Source organism: Pinus tabuliformis, chromosome 1_2 (genome assembly GCF_031772625.1).
Source record: "Pinus tabuliformis cultivar Carrire ecotype Pingquan chromosome 1_2, CPIR1, whole genome shotgun sequence".
In the NCBI taxonomy this organism is placed as follows: domain Eukaryota; kingdom Viridiplantae; phylum Streptophyta; class Pinopsida; order Pinales; family Pinaceae; genus Pinus; species Pinus tabuliformis.
This window is the reverse complement of record NC_142298.1, coordinates 687,685,197-687,708,209: the sequence shown is the minus strand read 5'-3', so window position 1 is coordinate 687,708,209 and position 23,013 is coordinate 687,685,197. Positions and strand designations below refer to the sequence as shown.

General features: G+C 36.0%; 1 protein-coding gene across 1 annotated transcript; it reads right to left on the bottom strand.

The window, feature by feature from the left end:
• Window positions 1–10,000: 10,000 nt before the first annotated feature.
• Window positions 10,001–12,105, bottom strand: LOC149207602 (transcription termination factor MTERF8, chloroplastic-like). Its single transcript, XM_089393921.1, has 2 exons — window positions 10,547–12,105; window positions 10,001–10,388 (listed from the first exon to the last, which is right to left on the bottom strand). Exon 1 carries the CDS (start codon window positions 11,918–11,920, stop codon window positions 10,814–10,816), a length of 1,107 nt encoding a protein of 368 aa, XP_089250047.1. The 5' UTR covers window positions 11,921–12,105; the 3' UTR covers window positions 10,001–10,388; window positions 10,547–10,813.
• Between the last annotated feature and the right edge of the window lie 10,908 nt (window positions 12,106–23,013).

The window sequence follows — 23,013 nt, the reverse complement described above, 5'->3', positions numbered from 1 at the left end:
CAAATAAATCACATTGTAATTCTTCACAATAAAATTACGTTGCAGAAAATAAATTGGAACTAAGAAAATAGATGCACACACAAAATAAAAATGACACCAATATTTTTGGACTGAAGTCCCCGAAAAAACCCCAAAGGGAAAACCAGTGCAGCAAATGAGGGTTTATTTTATTATGCAGCAGTAAAAATCCTGAGTACAATATTTAGATGCCAATCTCGCTATCCTCTAGCAAAACAATCTAGCCAAATAATTTTGGAGAAAATTTATCCCTTTTGCAAATTATCTTAGCCTCCCTCTGACTTGCTCAAACCCCAAAAACTCAGCCTCTAGGAATTCACACTACTTGGCCTAAGAAAATCGTATGACCTGCTAGCTAGCTCCAAGTGAGACATCCTACCTCCCTCTACTACTGGATGAAATTCGTTGGCCTTCTAGAGATCGATCTAACCTCCAACAACACTACAAACCCTATTTCGGCAACTCGCATTGGGTTTCTAGATACTCACACAGGTTTAATCGGCCTTCCTTCAGATATATTTCGGCCTCCCTGCTCTGTTGTTGGGAATTTTTATTGTTGCTCCCTCAATCTCACTCCTCCTTTCCTTCTGGCTCAAACTCTTCTTCCTTGCTCGATTTCTGAAACTGGATAGCTCGATCTGCCAAGGAACTCGCTCTCCCTATGTCTCACTGCTATGCTCAAGTGTGTTTCATCTCCATCCCCATCGACCTATTCTTATAATCTCTCGTTGGATCACCAACGACCATGATTAAAATTTTATCAATGAGTAAGATCATCTCAAACACAATCTGTGTGAGTTTCTACAATTTTCTCACATTTCCTTAATTAATTGTTATTAATTAACCAGTTTTCCTAAGTTAGACTTAGGAAAAATTTAAATGATGGCTAATTAATTTTAAGGTATTTCGCAAGCTTATCTTGCGAAACCTTTTCTAGGTTTCGAAGATCTCGTGTTCCTTAGTCTCTTATACATAGATTGAAACTAGAACATTTGTCCGATGCTACAAAAACTAACACCCTCATTATCAGCCTTGGAGGATGTTGGATATAGAGTTTTGTTCCGGGATAGACAAATGCTTCTATATTCAGAGGGAGCAACCTTGGATGCAATTGTAGTGCTTGGAATTAGACGAGGGCAATCATACAAGTTGTTGGGACAACCTATGGGTGTATCCGAGGGGATCTCAGATACATGATTAGTGTCAGTGGTTAAGAGGGAGCAGGTGACGAGGAAGAGTGATTCTTCAAAAATTGCTAGGAGCCTTAGCAGGGATGATATGACATTGTTAGATGCTCAGGATCAAGATCCCAGGAGTATGGTTGAGAGGAGCAGGTCTTCAAATCAAATTTTGAAGCAGGTAGCAGGGAAGTCTTCTAGTTCAGAGGGAACGCCTACGACAACAAATAACATGGTGGTGTTGGAGACTAAACCAGTTGGAGGAGGTTCTTCCAAAAGTACCTTCCTTTCTAAGAGGGAGTGTTGAATTTTGTAGCTCAAAAGGTACTTCTATTCTTGTATCTTGACTAGAACCTTGATTTGCATTTTTAGGAGCTTGCATGCGACATGCAAAGTGTGCAGGTTAGTTGCACGCATGTGAATGTGTTACATGTGACATGCATGAGATGTGCATATAAAGAAAGCTAAATTTATGACTTGTACTTGAGTTAAAATATATAAAAAAAAACTAAATATATGATAGTTAACTAAAGTAAAATCACATATCTTCAATTGATGAGCTAATTTTGGCCGCCAATCTTAGCTTATGAAAGTTATAAATTGAGCCTAAAGTGAGGAGCTAAAACACAACAGTGGTACAACATTGAGAAAGGCTTCTCAGTAGGCGTGTGTTGGGTCCGAGAGAGTGCAGGGAGGTTTGTGATCGGTATTGTATTTTGTCAGCAGGGCCATTATCCCTAGTACGGGAGCCCAAATAAGTTTTGTGTTTAACTTATTAATAAAGAACTAGTGATTGGGCAGAAATTTGTTAATGTGTGTGATTCAAATCGAGTAATTTTTCTTCCACTAAATATTTTTGGTTAGGAACTTAGCCATGTATTCGTTCAGTTAATAATCATTGGGAACCAATTACCGGGTGTTGGGTTCATAAAATTCTAACAAGACTTTTGAAGATCCTTTTCTATCTTCCTTAATAATAGCTTAAGGGTAAGTATGTGGTCTCTAATCTAATCATGTTTCCTGGAATGAGCTTGCCTTCTGACCCTAAAGTCACATCTCTCGAGGCATTTGAAAAGATACATATCAATAGTTGTTGCACAAAATTTGGAAAATGCATGTCCATTCATGATGGTACCATAGTTATTCTTGTTAGAGACATCTCCATATTTATGGATAGCATGGATGGTGTGTCTAGACTAGGATACTAGTAGGTAAGAGCAAACAAAAATAAAAAAGTATAACAATGCGGCACACTAAAGGTTTTAACTATACTCAAGAAATTGAAATTGAAGGCTTTCTAAATCAATATATTTGATAAAATAAATTTTGATCAACTATAAATTTGTCCTCTTAAATTTATATGGTTCTCCTAAATGGTAAAGAATATACAATGACTTCGTTGAAAACCAATCATGTGACTGTTATCACAAAATCTAGCACCTTAGTCTAAAGTCTTGCACAAGGTACTTGTTGAAGAATGTAACTAGTTTCGGTCTTCATAATTGTACTTGTCAAAAGAAATTTTATTATTAAAGAAAATGACTTATTAAAGCATGGGTTTCATGCTTGGGTCAATGTTTTCTAGGTCAAAGCTCCATTGAAGGCTTCTAGGTTTTGTCTTGAGTCATTATAATCATTTTCATTTTTATTAGACCCTTTTTGGGCTTTTGTATCATGTAAAAAGAATTATTTTTGAGTCGAAAAGGTTATTTGTCACCTCCACACCAAGTCGACCCTGTCCCCATGAAGTTGGCCTACATTAGAGCAATTCGACCTAGCAAAAAGGTTGTACATAGAGAGGCAATTCGACCTGTTTGGAGCATTCACTCAACAAGTTCGATATTCAAGCAAGAAAGGTAGCAAAAGAGAGCGAAGTAGTTGGAGAAGGATGTTTTTTTTTGGGAAGACCTAATTCGAGTTTTTGGGCTATCTATCTCTCACACGTGTGAAGTTTTTGGGCAGTTCCTAGGGTCAAAATTTTGTGTCCATGGCAAGTCTGAAATTTTTTTGTTGGGGGTCGAAGTTCTGCTATTGGGAGGTTGAAATTCTAGACTGAAGTTGTCACTGGGGAGTTGTCACTTGGAGATTTTGTTAGGGATCATCTATTGAAGGGAAGGGTTGACTTGGTGGTTGGCAGACTTTTTCTAGGTCTAAGAAGTCTGGAAGTGTCTCATCTTGATTTGAATCTACTAAAGGAAGAGTTTGACTTGGTTTTCCCCTGGCTGAGCACCTACATCTTGTGTCTCTTGTTCTTGTGATCTTCATATACATATAATTTGGTAATTGCTTGATTAAATATAAACTAATAAAGAAGTAAAATACGTGAACATAATTCACAAGTAATTATCAAGAAAGAGAAATCAAACCCTAATTCGTATAAGCCTTGATTTATCAACATGGTATCAGAGCTAAGGACGAAAAAGGATGAAGATCACTTTGTTGGCTTGGAAGAAAAAGTTACTCCCTCTATGGCAAGTTACTTGAAGATGAGATTCAATATCATGAGAATTGTAGGAAGCTAGATTGGAATGATCATCTACAATCTATCTAGGAGAGTCAAGAGTGAAAGATTCTTGGTTGCACTTAAAGGTACTCTTGATGATGACAACACATGAATCATTGATAGTGGGGCCTCAAGACATATGACGGGAGAAAGTGGACAACTTCATACTCTATCAAGGGAACCATCATCACATGTAGTGGAGCTAGGAGACAACAACAATTATACAATTAAGGTCTTTGGATCTACATCACTGAAGGTGGAAAGTGGATCAAAGCTACACCAGGTTGAAAAAGAATTTAGTTTCCATTTCTTATTTATAAGATAAAGGAGATGGGGTTGCCTTTGTCGATGGTAAAGTTTTGGTTTGGGGAAAGGATTCAAGTATTGATAAGGCAAAAGTAATTGTAGTTCGTGAAGGAAGGCTATATAGAGTCATAGTACCATCTCCTCAAGCCCTAGTTCACATGGAGATCAATCCTATCGAACTATGGCATAAAAGATATGGGTATATTCATTACAAGATAATAACCTCACTTAGTCAAATGGTAAAGGGCATCCCCTGTCGGAATTTCTAAGTTTAACCCGTTAGGAATTCTTCCTGTACTATCTAATTTATTTATTCCTACTTGTTCAATTACTTAACAAGTTATTTACCATGTAAATATTGAAAATAAATACAAGTACAATATCAACATCTACAGATCATCAATTGAAAGTAAACAAGCACACAAGTGACACCGTTGTTTTTGGACCAATGTTCCCAAAAAACCCAATGCGCGAAAACTAGTGCAGCTATTCAAAGGGTTTTATTATTATGCAGTTTTCAGAATACAACTAGGGTGCCAGAAATGCCTCACCTAACAGAGAATGCCCTCATCAATAGTACCCTCACCAGATGAACAATCCTACAACAACAATTGCAACTTCTGTTGCTCAGTGTCACTCTCATAGGGATTGCATCACCCTATCCGGCTCACCAACTCCCGGCCTATCCCATGAAATCCTCCAGCGCTGTCTCTAGGCCCTGCGTCAACTCTGCTAGCCTCTACGTCAGCCCCTAGACCCTCTGTGTCTCACACGCTGGCCTCTCTGGCTCTGCACAACTCCTGGCTGCCTCTGCGTCAACCTCACTGGACTCTACACTGCCTCTTTGGTACCAACTTTTCCTCTCTGCTATGTATTCACTGCCCCTCAGCGACAACTCAGATCACTCATTCAATTTCCTCAGCAAACCCTGCCCCAGAAAATCGAATTCTTGATCTCTCTTGGTGTGTTCTCCGACTGATCCTCAAGCCTCTTCTTATACTTTTCTCTTTGGTCCATCAATGGTCGAGATTAAATCTCTAATCAATGACTAAGATTAGATTTGGTTTGATCCATGACTTTTAGACCCTTCTAACCCATTTTTATATTAATACCCATTAATATTTTATTTTTCCTAAGTTTAGACTATTAATTATTTTAATATCTCCCAAACCAGTTAGAATCTGCCCAAACCATTTCCGGGTCTTGGAGATCTCATGTGCTTTAGCATCTCCACCAATTTTCATGGCTAGAGCACATTCGATGCTACCCAAAATCAACATCCCCAACATCAAGGAAGATCATGAAGGAGCATGAAAGGGATGTACTTTAGGAAAGAATACAAGAAAACCTTTTACAAGAAGTGATACAAGATCTAAGGAGATATTAGACCTCATTCATTCTAATGTGTGTGGGCCAATGTCTAACAAATCTCTTGGATGCCATCTTTATTATGTGACCTTCATTGATGATCATCTCTAGAAAGACATGGCTCAATCTTCTCAAAACAAAGGATGAAGTATTTGAAAAGTTCAAGGAATTTAGATTTGAAGTGGAGACCTTAACTGAAAGAAAGATAAAAAATTTGAGATCTGACAATGGTGGAGAATACACTTCAAAAGAATTAATTTCATATTGTAAAGAAGCAGGTATTGAGAGGGAGCTCATTGTTCCCTACAATCCCGAGCAAAATGGAGTTACAGAAAGGAAAAATAGAACAATTGAAGAATGTATACAAACTACGATATTTGATCAATATCTACCAAAGTTTCTATGAGGAGAAGCATCAATGGCAATAGTATATATACAAAATAGAAATCCTCATAGAATCCTTGATAATAGGACACCGAAAAAAGCATTCATAGGGAAGAGGCCATGTGTAGACCATCTCTGAATTTTTAGGTGTTCTGCATACATCCATGTTCCAAAAGACAAGCAAAAGAAATTGGATTATGCAAGCATAAAAGAGATCTTCATTGGTTACAACCTTTCTTCAAAGGCAAATAGAATCCACATCAAGGAAGATAAATTGCAGTTAGCATGGATGTTATATTTGATGAAAATCATGCCTATAAAAGATCCAAGGATATACCAATTGAATCTGATGATGAAGATGTACCACTATTTGAAGAAAAAGAGCATCATGACAAGACAACTATAAACCAAGAGGAAGAAGAAGAAGAAGGATCAAGTGAGCCTATTCAACCTATAATCATTCCCAAATCAAAGAAAAGGCCAAATTGGTTAAAAGTTGCACTTGAAGATGTTGAAGGACATGGAGCTACTAAAGGAACTTTTAGAGAAAGCAAAAGACCAAAGAGATATTTAGGATATGCAACATACATGAAAAAATTGATAGAAGTTGAACCAACTACATTTGAAGAAGTTTCTCATCATAAAGAATGGAAAAAGGCGATGTAAGAAGAATATCAATCCATCATGGAGAATGGGGTCTAGGAAATCGTTCCTATACCAAGTGACAAATCGATTGTCACCTCAAAATGGATTTACAAAATCAAACATGCTATTGATGGAAGCATAGACAAATACAAAGTTAGATTTGTTGCAAGTGGTTTCTCACAAAAGGAAGGAATAGACTATGAAGAAACATTTTCGCTAGCTGCTACTATGGGATGGAATATCCATCAAATGGATGTCAAAACAACGTTTCTAAATGGAACCATTGATGAAGAAGTATACATTAACAACCGGAAGGCTTCGAAATAAATAACATAGATACACATATTTGCAAACTCAAGAAAGTCATATATGGCTTGATGCAAGCTCTTAGGGCATGGTATGCAAGGATGGGTGCATATCTCTTAAGAATTGGGTTCATAAAAAGTTTTGCCAATGAAAATCTCTACATTAATGTGGTAAAGAATGAACCAGCCATTATACTACTATGTGTGGATGATTTGTTTATTACAGGTGTCGAGTGCAGAATACTAGAATGCAATAAAATGTTGGCATCTGAATTCGAGATGAAATATCTGGGACTCATGCACTATTACTTAGGCTTGGAAGTCTAGTAGAAACCCGGTGAGACTTATCTAGGTCAAGGTAAATACATAATCAATATGTTGTAGAAATTCGATATGATGGATTCCAAGCCTATGACTACTCCCATGATCACCAATCTTAAGAAGTTGAGAAGTTCCGACTCTAGTCTCATCAATCCTACTAGATATCGTAAGTTGGTGGGTTCTCTAATGTACTTGGTAAATACACAACTTGATATATATTTCGCTGTAAATATTCTTAGTCAATTTCAATTGGAGCCTCGTCATGGGATCGCTGCCAAGCATATTTTGTGATACCTACATGGCACAATACATCACTGTCTATAAAGTATGATGGAAATGAATTCAAGCTAACAGGTTTTACCGATTCCGATTGGGGTGGCAGTTAGACTGATGGAAGAAGCACTATTGGTGGATGTTTCAGTTTGGGATATGCAATGATTTCATAGATGAGTAGAAAACAAGATCCTGTTGTGTTAAGTAGTGCTGAAGCAGAATATGTTGCTACATGTGAATTAGGAAAGAAAGTTGTTTGGTTAAGAAAACTCTTGTCAGATTTGTTTGGAAAACCTCTAGATCCTACAGTGATAAATTGTGATAATCAAAGCAGTGTCAAGATGTCTGAAGACCATGTATTCCATGCAAGGATGAAGCATATCAACAACAAGTACCACTACATTAGGAGTTTGGTACACGATGGGGTTGTGAAGCTACAATATATCTTGAAAAATGAACAGGTAGCTAATGTGCCAACGAAATCTCTTCCGAATAAGAAATTTGAATATTTTAGAAGCATGCTTAGGTTGGTTGATGTTACAAATTTAGTTGATAAGGTGAGATGAAGCATCTTATGGCAAGATGCTTGCGAGGACATTTGGTCAGCCTATGTGTTGATGTCTAGATCCCAAAAAGGGAGGGTGGTGTTGGTCATGGGGCTTCAACCTGGGATAACACCTAGATCCCTGGGTTGGTGGTAGAGCTTAAAAGCTTGATGGTACCTAGAATGGCTAAAGCTTGAGTCCCCTTAGTCCCACTCGGATAGAATACCTTGGTTAGGTATCTAGTTCGTAACACTGAGTGTGCTAGAACTCTTTGTAGTTCATTTCATTTTGAAATCTTCCATGTACTCTTATATGTATGTAATTATGAATACCTCCCTAGTTAAGAGGGAGTGTTGAAGAATGTAACTAGTTTCGGTCTTCATAATTGTACTTGTCAAAAGAAATTTTATTATTAAAGAAAATGACTTATTAAAGCATGGGTTTCATGCTTGGGTCAATGTTTTCTAGGTCAAAGCCTCCATTGAAGGCTTCTAGGTTTTGTCTTGAGTCATTAGAGTCATTGTCATTTTTATTAGACCCTTTTTGGGCTTTTGTATCATGTAAAAAGAATTATTTTTGAGTCAAAAAGGTTATTTGTCACCTCCACACCAAGTCAGCCCTGTCCCCATGAAGTCGGCCTACATTAGGGCAATTCGACCCAGCAAAAAGGTTATATATAGAGAGGCAATTCAACCTATTTGGAGTATTCACTCAACAAGTTCGATCTTCAAGGAAGAAAGGCAAAAAAAGAGAGCGAAGTAGTTGGAGAAGGACGAATTTTTTTGGGAAGACCTAATTCGAGTTTATGGGCTATGTATCTCTCACAAGTGTGAAGTTTCTAGGCAATTACTAGGGCCGAAATTCTGTCTATTGCAGGTTTGAAATTCTATAGTTGGGGGTCAAATTTATGCTAATGGGAGGCCAAAATTCTAGACTGAAGCTGTTATTGGGGACCTGTCACTTGGAGATTTTGTCAGGGCTCATCTACTAAAGGGAAGGACTGGCTTGGTGGTTGGAGGAGGTCTTTGTCTAGGTCTAAAAGTCTAGAAGTGTCTTATCTTGATTTGAATCTACTGAAGGAAGAGTTTGACTGGGTTTTCCCATTATAAGGGTTTTGCCCTTGCTAAGCACCTACATCTTGTGTCTCTTGTGCTTGTGATCTTCATATACATATAATTTGGTAATTGCTTGATAAAAGATAAACTAATAAAAAAGTAAAAAAAACCAACATAATTCACAAGTAATTATCAAGAAATAGGAATCAAATCCTAATTCCTATAAGCCTTGAATTCTCAACAATACTAAGACTAGTGGAACACATAAGTGTTACCACTGTCACCTATGCAACAACTTCCCTCATTTTAGTGAAGGATAGATCTTATATGAAGGAGGCTTCCCTAGCTGCTTGGGGTCCCTAAGACAACACACAATCAAGTCTAAGGGCACATATGTAGGTAGTAAATACTTAATCTATCAAAATAGAATATAATAATCAAGGTAGAATTAAGGTGCCTACTAACTGCAATTTCAAAATTTGAAGGGATGAGGATTTGAAGGGATGAGGATCTAGGGCAATTTAGAAGGCTTAATAAGTCAAGGCTTGGTACAAGAGTGTCCCCAACCACTACAAAAGAAGAAAAAGCTATTGGCTGTACCAAAACCTGAATAAAAGATGATAAAATAGTGACTATGTGACTACCATTCTTTTTTATTTAGTTACGTAAACATATCATAAAATTGAATGCCTGGTACTATAAAATAAAGGATGTAGTATTTTAAGATCGTTCTATCTATGGACCTACCATTATTCTATCCAGTGAAATTCTCAAACAACGAGTGTCACTGCAATTTCGAGATTTGAAGGGATGAGGATCTAGGGCAATTTAGAAGGCTCAATAAGTCGAGGCTTGGTACAAGAGTGTCCCCAACCACTACAAAAGAAGAAAAAGCTATTGTCTGTAGCAAAATTTGCATATAAGATGATAAAATAGTGACTATCGGAGTCTCGGACTACCATTCTTTTTTATTTAGTTATGTAAACATATCAAACAAATGAATGCCTGGTACTATAAAATGAAGGATGTAGTTTTTTAAAATCGTTGTATCTTGTGACTATGGACCTACCATTATTCTATCCAGTGAAATTCCCAAACAAATGGATCACTAACAACTACCCATCTGACATTGATTCTCTCCATACTACGGAGCAACACAATAAAGGAGCATGACTCTAACTTCCAAACTTGAGACTTGCAGCAAGTAACATCCTGAAGCAATAGCAGCAATATGAATCAAGAACGTTGGTTTCTCTCTAAAATGCATATATCAATAAGGAAAATCATCTGCCAGGTCAAACAAATGAAGCAAGCACACTAGATTGCAATTGGACTCCTCATTAACACTGAACAAAATCACTCGCTATTTTAAGCTCAAACAATTCACAATATTCTTCATTGGTATGGTTGATAACTTGGTTTGTTTTTGCAGAGATTGGGTCTTTGTTGACAAGTATGCCTGCAGAAGAAGCCCGGGCTATATTTTCCTGTAAAAATGCAAGAGTTCAATGATAAAGAACAGAAAATGGTGTGTTAACAAGAAATCAATCTATTATTTGTCTCTTATCATGGTACAAAGAGTCTAGTTAGACATTTAAAGGCAATGATGCTGCCAATGGAGTATGGAAAAGAGGATGTCTTGTACCTTGAATTAAAAAGAAGGAAGCAAAATTGTCAAACCGTTCCTATTCTCAAATCTGCTTGTAAAATGGTAACTAGGACTATGACGTTGGCGTTGCAAGCACCCTATTAGCACTCCACTTGCACCAAGGAAGTCACACAACCATTATAAACCACCTCAGACTAAAATTTCTTTACCTGGGGTTCTCTGGCTGAAGAACAGTATTTTAAAATGGAAAATACTGTACAGGGAAAATCATATTGAAGCTGCTGATGAAATATCATGACCTTATCAGACACGCTCACTGCATGTCTCCTGGTCAATGACAACACTTACGGATTTCCCACCATCGTAAATATCCTGCAGAACTGAAGAGAATTCGCCGTTGGAATTGACATATTTCTCCAAGAAATCTCTTTCTGACAACCTAACAACCTTTGGGAAACTCAACTCTTTTTCCAGCACTCGCATGGACTTCAATGCCTCCATTACTCTATACCGAGGAATTATCCTCTTCTCCAAGCTGAATCCACACAGAAATGGATGACTAACAAGATCATCCAATGTTAGTCCTACAGAATTAACCAGAAAATCCACATTACACTTCAATTTTTTTTCTGAAAGCCCCAGAATCATTGGGTGTATCTTCGATAAAGCCAAAATTTGTTTGTCGGAGAAACCTAGACTGCTCAACCACCACAATTTTCGATAAATATTTTCTTTTCCTACTGTCAATATCACACGCAAAGCATAGGCAAACAGCTTTGACCCCTTCTTGAACCCCAAATCCTCAGCCTGTTTAAATGACTCCATGACTTTTTCCTCTGAAGCCTTGAGCGAACGGGGTGCCCTTCCCACTAATTCCGATAATGCATCGCCATCAACGCCCAATCTTTGCAAAAGAGAAATCGCAGATTTAAGCTTCTTCTCACCGTAATTAAAAACACTTGAATCACTACAAATGAGTTTGGCGATATCGTCTTTCTTCATGAAAGTCCTCAGGAAGTTAATCCTAGACTTCAGGCTTCTTTGGGGTTTATAGAACAAAATCCGAGGGTTCCAAAGGACCACCCTTCGAATCTGCTTAGGGTTAGTCAAACCACATTCATTAAACAACTCCAAAACCTCTTCCAAACTCTCACTTGATTTATAAAGCAAACCCTGGCCACTTCTGCCTTGTTTAAAGGTTTTTGTGATATCTTCATCTGTCAAACCACATTTATTGCGGAGAAATTCCATGGCAACATCTCTGTTTGGTGGAGTTGTGGATGAGGCTGCCAATTGGGCGCAGAAATTTGAACATTTTAAGTGAGATTTTGCATTGAATGGAAGCAGGGAAATTGCCATTGGGCTTTCGGTCGTGATGAATGGTTTCCATGTTAACTGAAAAGATATCATCTTTTCTGCAATTAAAAGAAGCGAAAGAGAGAATTGCTAATTTACCCGGAGAATACTGCAGGACTGTGTGGATACCCGAGCAGTCTGTAGCAGAAATGGATTGGATACAATAAGCGAGCACGTGTGGTGGAGGGCAGATAGCAGATCAAACAATTAGCCATTGGCTTACAAGTGTATAGATCCGACCATAGCATTGTTAAATTGGAAAAGAAAAGTTGTATTAGCATGGTTAAATTATAGAAAAAATGTATTTTGTTTTGAAATGATAATTGTTTTTTTCCAAATGGCGAAAAAAAGTAAGATCGTATTATTTAAGATATATAAAAAGATAGAATAGTACATTTGCTTGTAATTTTGTATATGACCAGAAGGTCTGGATCATTTGAAGCGCTAATATGAGTGGGAAGCATAATCCAAAAAAGCGGCAAGACAGATTTGTTGAGAGAAACGACAGCTCAGAAAATTGTCATCCAGATTCAAAAATTTACATTGTTCATGAAAAAGACCTAGGAGAAAAGTTCCGGAGAAGGGAAGCATTACATAGTAAAATCACATGATACATCATCATTTTTAAACAAAATCGGAGGGATCATAAGACAAAAGAGAAGTAAACCAGTGCATACCTGAGATTCAGCTTTAATGATATTAGGAATTGGGAGGAGAAAATTCTTGGATAGAAAAAATTTTCCCATCAGAAGTTACCTTCATAAACCAAAAACCTGGAGCCGATTGAAGACCTTCCTTTGACAACAAGTCTACCTGCTCGTTTTGAGCCCTGTTGATGTGATGAATTGAACTTCCTTCCATCCTTAGATTATATTAGATAGGTTGTTTAGTGTGTTTGTGTTAAGTTGGTAATACAAAATTAAAATAATAATTGAAATATTGAGATGATGAAACTCTCATAATTTGTCTATACATATCAATCAAATAGGCCGTGGTGCCATGCACACTTTTCTTAACAATGCCAAATGAGATTTTCTTGTCACCTACAATCTATAATATAAGATGTGGCAACTATTCAAGAGATGGTTCTTACATTGCCAACAATAGAAACTTTTATAATTTTACATCATTCAATGGACTCACAAATGCATGGAACTTTTGTAAGAACTCTCTAGTATGGTATTCACCTAATGTTTTACACTACCAACAAAATAATTTGCCACTTCAAAGGTAAGAGGAACATATTTCCACTCATAAGCAAAGACACCCTTTGGAAATCATTTACCTAGGTTTTATCTTTTCATCATTATTTAATAGTAAACCAAAAAACATAAACCGTGACAAAAAAAAAAAACAAATTAAATATTTTTAGTATTCAACCAAAAAAATCTAGCCCATAATCTATTTTTTTAATCCAAATTAAATACTTTTAAAAGATCCTTACCACAAATCAAAGAGTGCTTTTTCTTGGAGTTGGGATTTGAAAAACATTTAATTCATGAATTATAATTAATATTATAATAATATTTTTTACCATTTAATTAAATCAAATGTATAAACAAAGTATCTCATTACAAACATTTTTCCTTCCCATTTTTAGGCAATACTATAAAATATTAAACGATAAAGCGATAGAAAAAATTATATTCTGTGATAAAAACATGTGAGTAAACCCGTGTTGTTCCATCTAAATTACAAGGTTTCACCAATGTTAGTGCCCCCCATTAAACGAATGACACGAGTACCTTGATGGCTAGTCCTTCACCTTCACTTCCCCACTCTGACATCCCTCTATAGATCTAGCAGGTCTGGTACTCTGCTGATTATCCATGGACACAAAGCTTCTAATTTTTTTCCCTTTGAGGATGATGCTTGTGATCTCGCAAGTTTCGCACCATGTTGATTATCCACGGACACAGAGCTTTTGATTTTTTCCTTTTATGAGGATGATGCTTGTAGTCATGGTTCACACTATTACTTTCTGCCGAGGCCTTGGGATCGAGGCCTCGATAATGTTCTTTTATTTACCTCTTATTCTAGTTTTTTTCCTTATGCAAAGATTTAAATTATGATGGGAAGTAAATGATGGAAAATATATTATTTACCTATGTATCAAATATTTTAAAGATTTATATTTTGAATGATTTTCTTGCAAAGCTTAAGAATAAAAAATCACTACACCTATTTAAAAATCATGCACTACAATATCTAGAAATAATGACATAAAATATATGAGGTAGTTATTCATATTGAAATAATTATTTTTGCAATGTTAAATATTATAAATTACATTGGTCAATGTTATGACAACGTTGTTTTATCAATATTTAATGAAATGATTGATTTTGTCAATAATGTCATTGTGTATCTCTGTTGTTATGTTGTTGCTTGCTATGTTATCGATACATACAACAACAACCATTGAACTTTCTAAATGTGATACTTATTCATGTGTCTCATAGCCCTTAGAGTCAAGGGATCTCTACTTGAATGGTTCATGAGGCACAATACTTGCTAAGGTTTTGCAAATGGGGTAGCAAGCTAAGTGGGCTTGATTGTGGAAAAACTCCACAGTTAAGCGCGCTTGAGCCAGAGGACTTCTGGGATGGGTGACCTCCTGGGAAGTCTTGGTTACCGGGTGCAAGCCCCGGAAGTGATGATTGATGCTATGTGATTCGTTCTCCACTTTTCACTAGTTTCAATCCCACTTCTTCACCCATGTGAGCATCACCCGATGCAATGAGTGCTAAGTGAACTATTCAAAAATCATGAGAAATTAGTCAGTTACGACTACCTCTCATGGAAATGGTCATACGTTTGAATGACTTACTTAACGCAGTTGAATCCCAAAAAATGATATCTAATATAACGCACTGCGTAAATCCCCCATACTTAAATTCAAAAAGAGTCAAGGGATCTCTACTTGAATGGTTCATGAGGCACAATACTTGCTAAGGTTTTGCAAATGGGGTAGCAAGCTAAGTGGGCTTGATTGTGGAAAAACTCCACAGTTAAGCGCGCTTGAGCCAGAGGACTTCTGGGATGGGTGACCTCCTGGGAAGTCCTGGTTACCGGGTGCAAGCCCCGGAAGTGATGATTGATGCTATGTGATTCGTTCTCCACTTTTCACTAGTTTCAATCCCACTACGTTTGAATGACTTACTTAACGCAGTTGAATCCCAAAAAATGATATCTAATATAACGCACTGCGTAAATCCCCCATACATTTTTGGCTTGTTGAAAAGGAAAAAAGAGTTGTTGAAGATCCTACCAAAAATTGAAAATATTAAAAGAAAAAAAAAATATTTATATTTTTCGAATTTTAATTTATGGTGTAATCATGGTTGTTATCTAGAGTTTTGATATCACTTTGATGGCTAGACAAGAAAACCATATAATAATATAATGATAGAACTCTGTAAATCAAATTAAGTCAATTAATTATTTGAAAATAAATTATTAATAGTTATGTTAATATACGTTTATATTTTTTAATAGAGTTTTTAGAATTATCAAGAATTATTAGGTGGATGGTAAAGTAATTAACAAATATTGTACAATTGACCTCTTCTAATTAACAATCGAAGATTCTGCAAAGTTTCACAAGATTATTTGTAGAAAAAATGTCCGAGAATTTTTTTTAAGAACATTTCAGGGTTTTATATTATGAAGCCATAAGAATCCCAGCCAACTGCCTTGCAAATTCCCCACCGACATAAATACAAATATGTTATGAACTCCCTCCCAAATGTGTAAATTGAAGCGATTGTTGTTGAAAGGGAATAAAGACTCGAGTCTATTTTGACCGGACCTTACCGCAAAGCAAGCATGGCGTAACAGTGGGAAGTTGCTTTTACTCGATCTCGATCTCTATTTGGTATGGAATTAGATTTAGATATCATATTGCGAGTTCAACCACCTTTGGATCTATATATGTTGTTTTCTTTGCTCCAAGTGGTTCTAGCAATGTTTATTCAAGCTCGACATAAAAACAAGGATACCCTTGCCCCATCCCTGAGGTTTGGGAGTTTTGCACGAAAAGATCAGTGGTAAATAAGGTCAGTCATAAAAGGTTAGGTTATATGGTGCACAAATGTTAACCTTAAAATGTGAATTCATATGGTGCACAGATGTCATGCGTAGACGGAGAAGGTAGACAAAAATCTGAGGTGAACTGATTTAAAAGAAAAGCCCATCGACTTAATTATTGAAAATGTTATTATGCAATACAACGTTCAAAATGATTAACTGTAATTAGAAATACCACGAAAGGGAAACATGAAACTTGGAAGGATTTTTTTTTTTCAGAAGAAAAAATCATAATATATTCATATAAAAAGAGATTACATGATGCAAAATGCAAGAAGCATATGCAATAAAGTGGACCGAGCCACATACAAATCTGTATAAACAGATCACCAAATATAGCCCCGAAAGACCAAATATGCCCAGAAACATGGCAAACACATCTATAAGGTGCAGAAATGGCACCAAAGCACAAAGCAGATAAGCAACGGAAGACAGCGCAGGATCTGACCGCCCAATACAAAAAGGAGAGGCACGAAATGAGGAAGAGAGAAGCACAAGAAGCCACTCCTTCCCCGCCCCCTCAAACTCTCCACTCGAAATCAGACGAGAAACAAGATCACTGCCACAATCAACCGCATCTGCCGGCAGAAAAGATCAACGGAAAAATCCATAGAAGCGGCACGAAACAGAGCAAAGCCCAGTGTTCCCTCAACGCTGCAAAGGATATTCCGCGGCCAGAACAAGCCTAACTGCCACCGAGAAGGTGAAGACCCACCAGAGCAGAGGCGAGAACCGGGGGCAGAGGCGGCATGGGAAGCCACCTCGCCCCCGCTCGGAGAAGACTAAGAGACCAGAAGAAGAAAAGAAGCCTATAGGACGAAACCGCTCTGCTAGCCTCTCGCCGCCCTACTCAGGGGAGCCCGCTCCTCACGACCCGCTACTGCTCCTCCCGGATCTCCTGCACCTCCTGGATCTCCTGCTCGCTGCACCTGCTCCTGCTCGCTGCTCCTGATCCTATTCCCTTTCGCTCCCCTGCGCCTGTCGGATCCCCTGTTCCTGTCCCTCTCAGTTCGCCCGCTCCAACTCCTGCTCCTGCTCCTGTTCCTGCTCCCTTACACCTGCGCACAAAACCTCCCCTCCAAAAAAACCTCGAATGATCCCCCGCTCCGACCGCTCCTCCCTCGCTCCGTCCGCTCCTCCTGCTCCTGCCAAAAACCCCAAAGCCCTCAGATCTAACCGCAGATGCTTTGACGTTAGGTTGATTGCAAATTTTAGAGAATAGCCTAACCAGGTCACAATTTTGCCAGGAAAATACTGAAAATTTAGGCAAGATTTTGACAAACAAAAACTTTGGGAAATTTGGGTTACAACTATAACGTTTCAAGATTTCGGGTGTTTTAGGGCTTTTGATGACGTTGAATATAATTCCACCATTAAAAAAAACGATCCAAACACTCCTATGGTTAGATTTTTTGAAGAAAAAAAAGGAAAAACGACTTTCCTGCAAAATTGTGGCCTAAGTAGATAGTGCCAAATTTTAGCATTCAATAAGAATGGAGTAAAAAGTTAAAAGTGATTGTGTTTTAAGATGTGATGTTATATTTTTGTATTCAATGAAAATGAGGAAAGTCTATGATTGTCTAGTTTCTTATGTTAATTATAGATATTCTTATAGGGTGAGAAAGAATGAAGTAAAAAGGTTGTCAATTGGTGTTATCTCAAAAGATTGGAAGGAATGATTAAAAAGTTGTCAATTAGGGTTATCTCGTTAATTGGAATGAATGGTTATAAGTTGGAACTCTACCCAGTTCAATTCTAATACGTAACATGATGAACTTTAATATAATAAATAAAATATGTATGTTCCTCATATAAAATATATAGATTTATATATGTAAAAAAAACTATGAAAAAAAAAAAAAAATTCTATACTTTTATTTTATTATTTAAATTTAAATTTAAATATTACTAGATATAATTTTTTTTATAAAGTGTTTTATAAAATAAAAAATGAAAATGTGTTCCATCTTTATGAATGAAGTTGAGCGTTAAACATTAACTATTATAAGGATACATGAATTTAACAATAAGCATAAATGTTTTAGCAAATCTAGAAGAATGTGGTTTCAAAAGATCTTCCATTATGATATTGACGATAATGAAATAGTTATATATAATCCACTACACTTTAGAATATGTTTGTTTGTTAGTTATTTATATATATATATAAAAAATGTGGAAACTACTCTATAATTTCAAAGGCCCTTAGAAAATTGTTTTTTTCAGGGCAATGGAGCCATCATCGTTGTGATTTGTATAGATTTCAAAATTTAAAAGGAAGACATTCTTACGCTTTGTAAAACAATGGAGCCATCATCGTTGTGATTTGTATAGATTTCAGAATTTAAAAGGAAGCCATTCTTATGATTTGTATAAATTTCAAAATTTAAAAGAACACTTGTGAAGCCATTTTTAATGCCATCATTTTAAAGTTATTTATAATTTATAAATATGGGATGGGATGGGATGGGATGGGACAGGACTGGACTAAAGTTCTATAGAGTTTTCTTTTATAGTGAGTGAAAGGGCATAATGTATTTAATAATGATAGAATGACTTCAAGCTTGGGGAATGTTGGATAAAGTTGTTGGAGTGTAAACTAAACCAAAATCTCTTTATTAAATGTTGGATAAACCTTTTGAAGAGTAAACTGAACCTAGATCTCATTATTTATTATAATTAAATTAACCCTGCACAAACATCTAATATAGCGTTTTAAAATTTTAAAGCAGTTTGAGTGGGTGTGACGATTTAGGGATTTGATTAAGTTGTCATTGGTGAATTAAGGGGTGTGACAATCATACATGTGCAAGTATTTAGAAATATTTTATGGTTTATTGAGTCAAGATCTCGTTTCAATTGTGCTTATGGTGGTTGTTCATGATGTATTTATTGCACTCATATATGTTTGGTGGTGGCAGTTGCAGCAACTTGCTTATACTTTGTGTTACTATTGCTTCCATTGGGAATGAGAACCAAGTAAGAGGACGTTGTTGATAAACACATATGGAGATGTTTCCATGACACAGACAACATGTCCTTTATGTCATGATATTTATGTTCATAGGAATAGGGAGGGGGGTCTTCTCTTCCTCCTCTTCCTGGTCACCTAGATGATAGAGTTGGTGGCTTGAAACACTTTGGGAATTTGAATAAACACTAGATGATGATGATGATGAAGTATGATTAGGGTTCTAGTTTGGCTTTGGCAATAAATTTGAGTTTGAGTTATGGACTTGATCAATGGCTATGAGGTTAGTTAAACTTTAAAAAATCCTCAAATTTCAAACCTCAAGGTTGAAATTCATAGAACCTTGTGATACGATGCATCAAATTCACCCTTAGACAATTACAACTCAACCACCATACTTATATTTTTCTACAAGTTTAGGTCGACTCAGTCATACCACTGGTTCTCAATCAAAATTAGCAACAACGGGTCAACTCAATTGAGTCTTGAATTCTGTTATGAAACATTGGACTAGAGAAATGATATGTCCATGTTGTGCAATTTAAATATTTCATGCAACTGGTTCCAGGGAAGCCTACCGACTAGGTAGATAGAAAATACACAAATCTCATTGCATTATGAATTGAATCCATTGAACCATGTAATATACTATATCAGATTGTACTAGTAAATTGACAATCCTGAATTGAATAGAACCGAGGTTTGCTCATGTTGTTGGCCTCGACACTTTGTTTTAAATAAATGAAGAGGAGACTGAAAAGGTATTGTAATTCGTGAATGGTGAGGAACAGATCATTGGATAAATGACCGACTTCAAGGTTTAGATAGGATTACCACCAAGCTACTCAAGTAAATTATTCGTGGATGTCCATGCCCATTTCATGTTTTCTCCCAACAAACATGGGCATGGAACCCAGATGTTAGACTTACTGAACAAAGTGTAGCATTGCATTGTTAATTATAGAAAATACATAATTAAATGATTTTTGGTACTTTGATCACTTTCAAATTTTGGAATATTCTAGAAATATGGATGATTACAACCATGTGGGGTTGCTCCAATGGAAGTTTATCCTCCATATTTCACACTATTTCTGTGTTGGTATTAAACATCTCAACATCTTGTATATGGATCAAATACTTTCTTTGGGGCAAACAACTTACTGTCTTTTAGATCAAATTTCTTTAAATTTGTGAAAGGAAATATTAACATTTCTCTATTTTTGTTTCATATTCCTTTTCTTATATTTTTCACAAGGCGCCTTTCCACAGGTGCATATTATAACATGTCTGAAGCATTTCCATTCTAAGTCTTACCCTTACCCAAGCACTATAAATTTTGGTCGTGGGAGGGTTTGAAAACAAAGTTAATAGGTCATTTGATAACTTTGAATATACAATAAGGCATTGATGGATTCTCTCATATATTTACTTATATTGAAATAAAATGGCGAGGAAGAGGATGTTGGGAAGGGGATAAGAGAGGTGGGTGAGGAAGATGAAGGAGAGGTTACACAGACAAAATAATTAGGTAGCAAATTGGTTTTATCTAAAATTTGATTAAATTAAATAGCAAAAAAATTATGTTGATTTTTAATTTGGATGGTTGGGAGGTAAGTCTTGGACTCACATTAACATGATTAAATTTTGGATAAAACATTTAGTTTATTGTGATAAGTTTAGAAGGGAAAGTGACACTTCTCCTTGTAAGTTTCATTAAACATTCCAATCCTTACTAAATCATAAATTATCGGTAGCTATTGGATATACCCTTAGACGATAATAGTAAGCCAAAGTTATTGATTTCTGGTGGCTAAAAAAACACAATAATATTAACAATGGAAATTTCAAGTGGGACTTCCCCTTCTGAGTCTTTTCAAATATTTTAATCCTTGCTAAATAGTAAACTTTTAATATGTAACTTACTAATTATTAAATATTCTCTTAGATTATAGTAGTAGCCTCAAGCACTTTAAAGTTATTGATTTCCTATAACAAAGAAAACATAATAATTTTTAACAATGACAATTTTAGTACTTTATAAGTAGACAACTAAAATTAGTTATTGACCATTCCCTTAAAAAATACCTTCAACTTAATAATAGTGATCTAATTTCAAATCTCTGCTTAGTAGAGCTCAATATAAGGTTCTATTGTTCTTAGTAGAAATAATTCCTTTACTCTTTCCTTTATTGAGTCACTCGCAATAATCTTCTCACTAAACTTTGGATTTAAAATCTAACTTTTGAACTTAATCAAGGAGAGAGTCTTGATCTCCATTTCGTTGTTGCAATAGAAATGGATATGATGCATCAACATGTAGAATCCCAAAGGAATAGATAAAATATAAACAAGACCTGAAAGAAGACATACGTAAAACACATTATCTAGCAAAAAAGTAAAGCACATGAATATGCTCATTACATTGTTGCCCATTGCAATATTGGATGATTGAAGGTTTGTTTCACACTTCATTTCTCCGTGGAGAGATACATGGTTGCTTAACACAAATGAAACATGCCACATGAGCTTCTAAAGAGACTTATTTTAATACTTCAGTGATAATGTGGAGGTATACTGTAATTTGTAGATAAATCAAGTCTTAAACCTTCAATATGTTAATTTTTCTTAGGGATTGATTATTCTTTTAGATAATTACATTTCATCATTTAAATATCACATTTACTCCTTAACATATTAACATCCTTAGCAATTATATTGAAAGAACAATAACTTCAACATTGCAGTTGAACATAAAGGAACAACAGAAGAAAATCATGCACAAATAGAGACACCATAATTTGGTCAGAGACCAGGGAAAAAACCCACAAGGGGGAACATCTGCAATCAATTATTCTTCTTCTTCTTCTATTAGATATTCATCAATTTTTCATTTGAGATACAAAGGACATCCATAGTGAGATACATCAACCAGACAAAGAAGTTACTGCTCACTGCTCAGAAAAATCATAACAAGGCCTCTACACATATAATAGTTAGGGCTCTACTTCAAGGTTACTGGAGACAAGGTACTTTCACATATATGACCATACATATATAAAATGGTATATGCTCTGCATACAATTTCATATGGTGACATACTGCTCTGTATTCACTTCCATACCAATACTATGCCATACTGCCCCAATACACATACAATTATGTCATATAACATAGATGAACTATATATAATTGCATAGGAACATGGTGTCAATACTAAACACGGAGAATGTTATAACTAACACAAAGGATGCCATAGTGAGATGTCTATGTGATGCCTTTAACTGTAGCGATACCCATGTTGTACCATGATATAACAATACCTTGAACATCAATGCCCAAAACATACAAAGAGAAAGAATCATGTGTGATTATTGTCATACCAAGATCTAGATGATAAGCCATGTTATTGAGATTAAAACGCCATTACAAAGACACCATTATAATGACTATACAAAGATGTGATGCACTCATTATAGGAATGTGACCATGGTACAAAAGAGCGAGAATTACATTGATGTGAGATTCAGTGTGGGTTCCAAAGTATAATGCATATTTTGTATCAATGCAAGTTCCATAGTATTGTTGCAGAGATGTGAACATACCAATGTGGGTCGCGCATCAATGTGAGATCCATAGTTTTGTTATAGAGATGTGAACATACCAATCATTATTCAAACGATACAATGAGCCTATATAAATCGTAGAACCATAGAGTCGAGGCCATTACAACACAAAGCCTTCGAGACTATAGAGCCGAGATCATAATGTTGTAAGAATGAGATTGATTCCAATCTTGTGAGAGTGAGACCATAATGCATCATTCAATCCCAAAGCGAGAGAGTAGATTTGAGAAACCCTTACGAAATTCCTTAGAGAAATGTATATACAAAAATCTGAGAGTGCTCTAAGACATCTGAGTTTCTCATTAGAGATCAATAAAATAGGGTTTATATAGTTGTTTTCACGTATGAAGGGTCACCACCTTTGAGAGGGACGAATTCGGATATGTGAGGCCGACATGAAATCACATTGAGGGAATTACAAATTTAAATCCAAACCTTTGATACACATTAATAATAATATT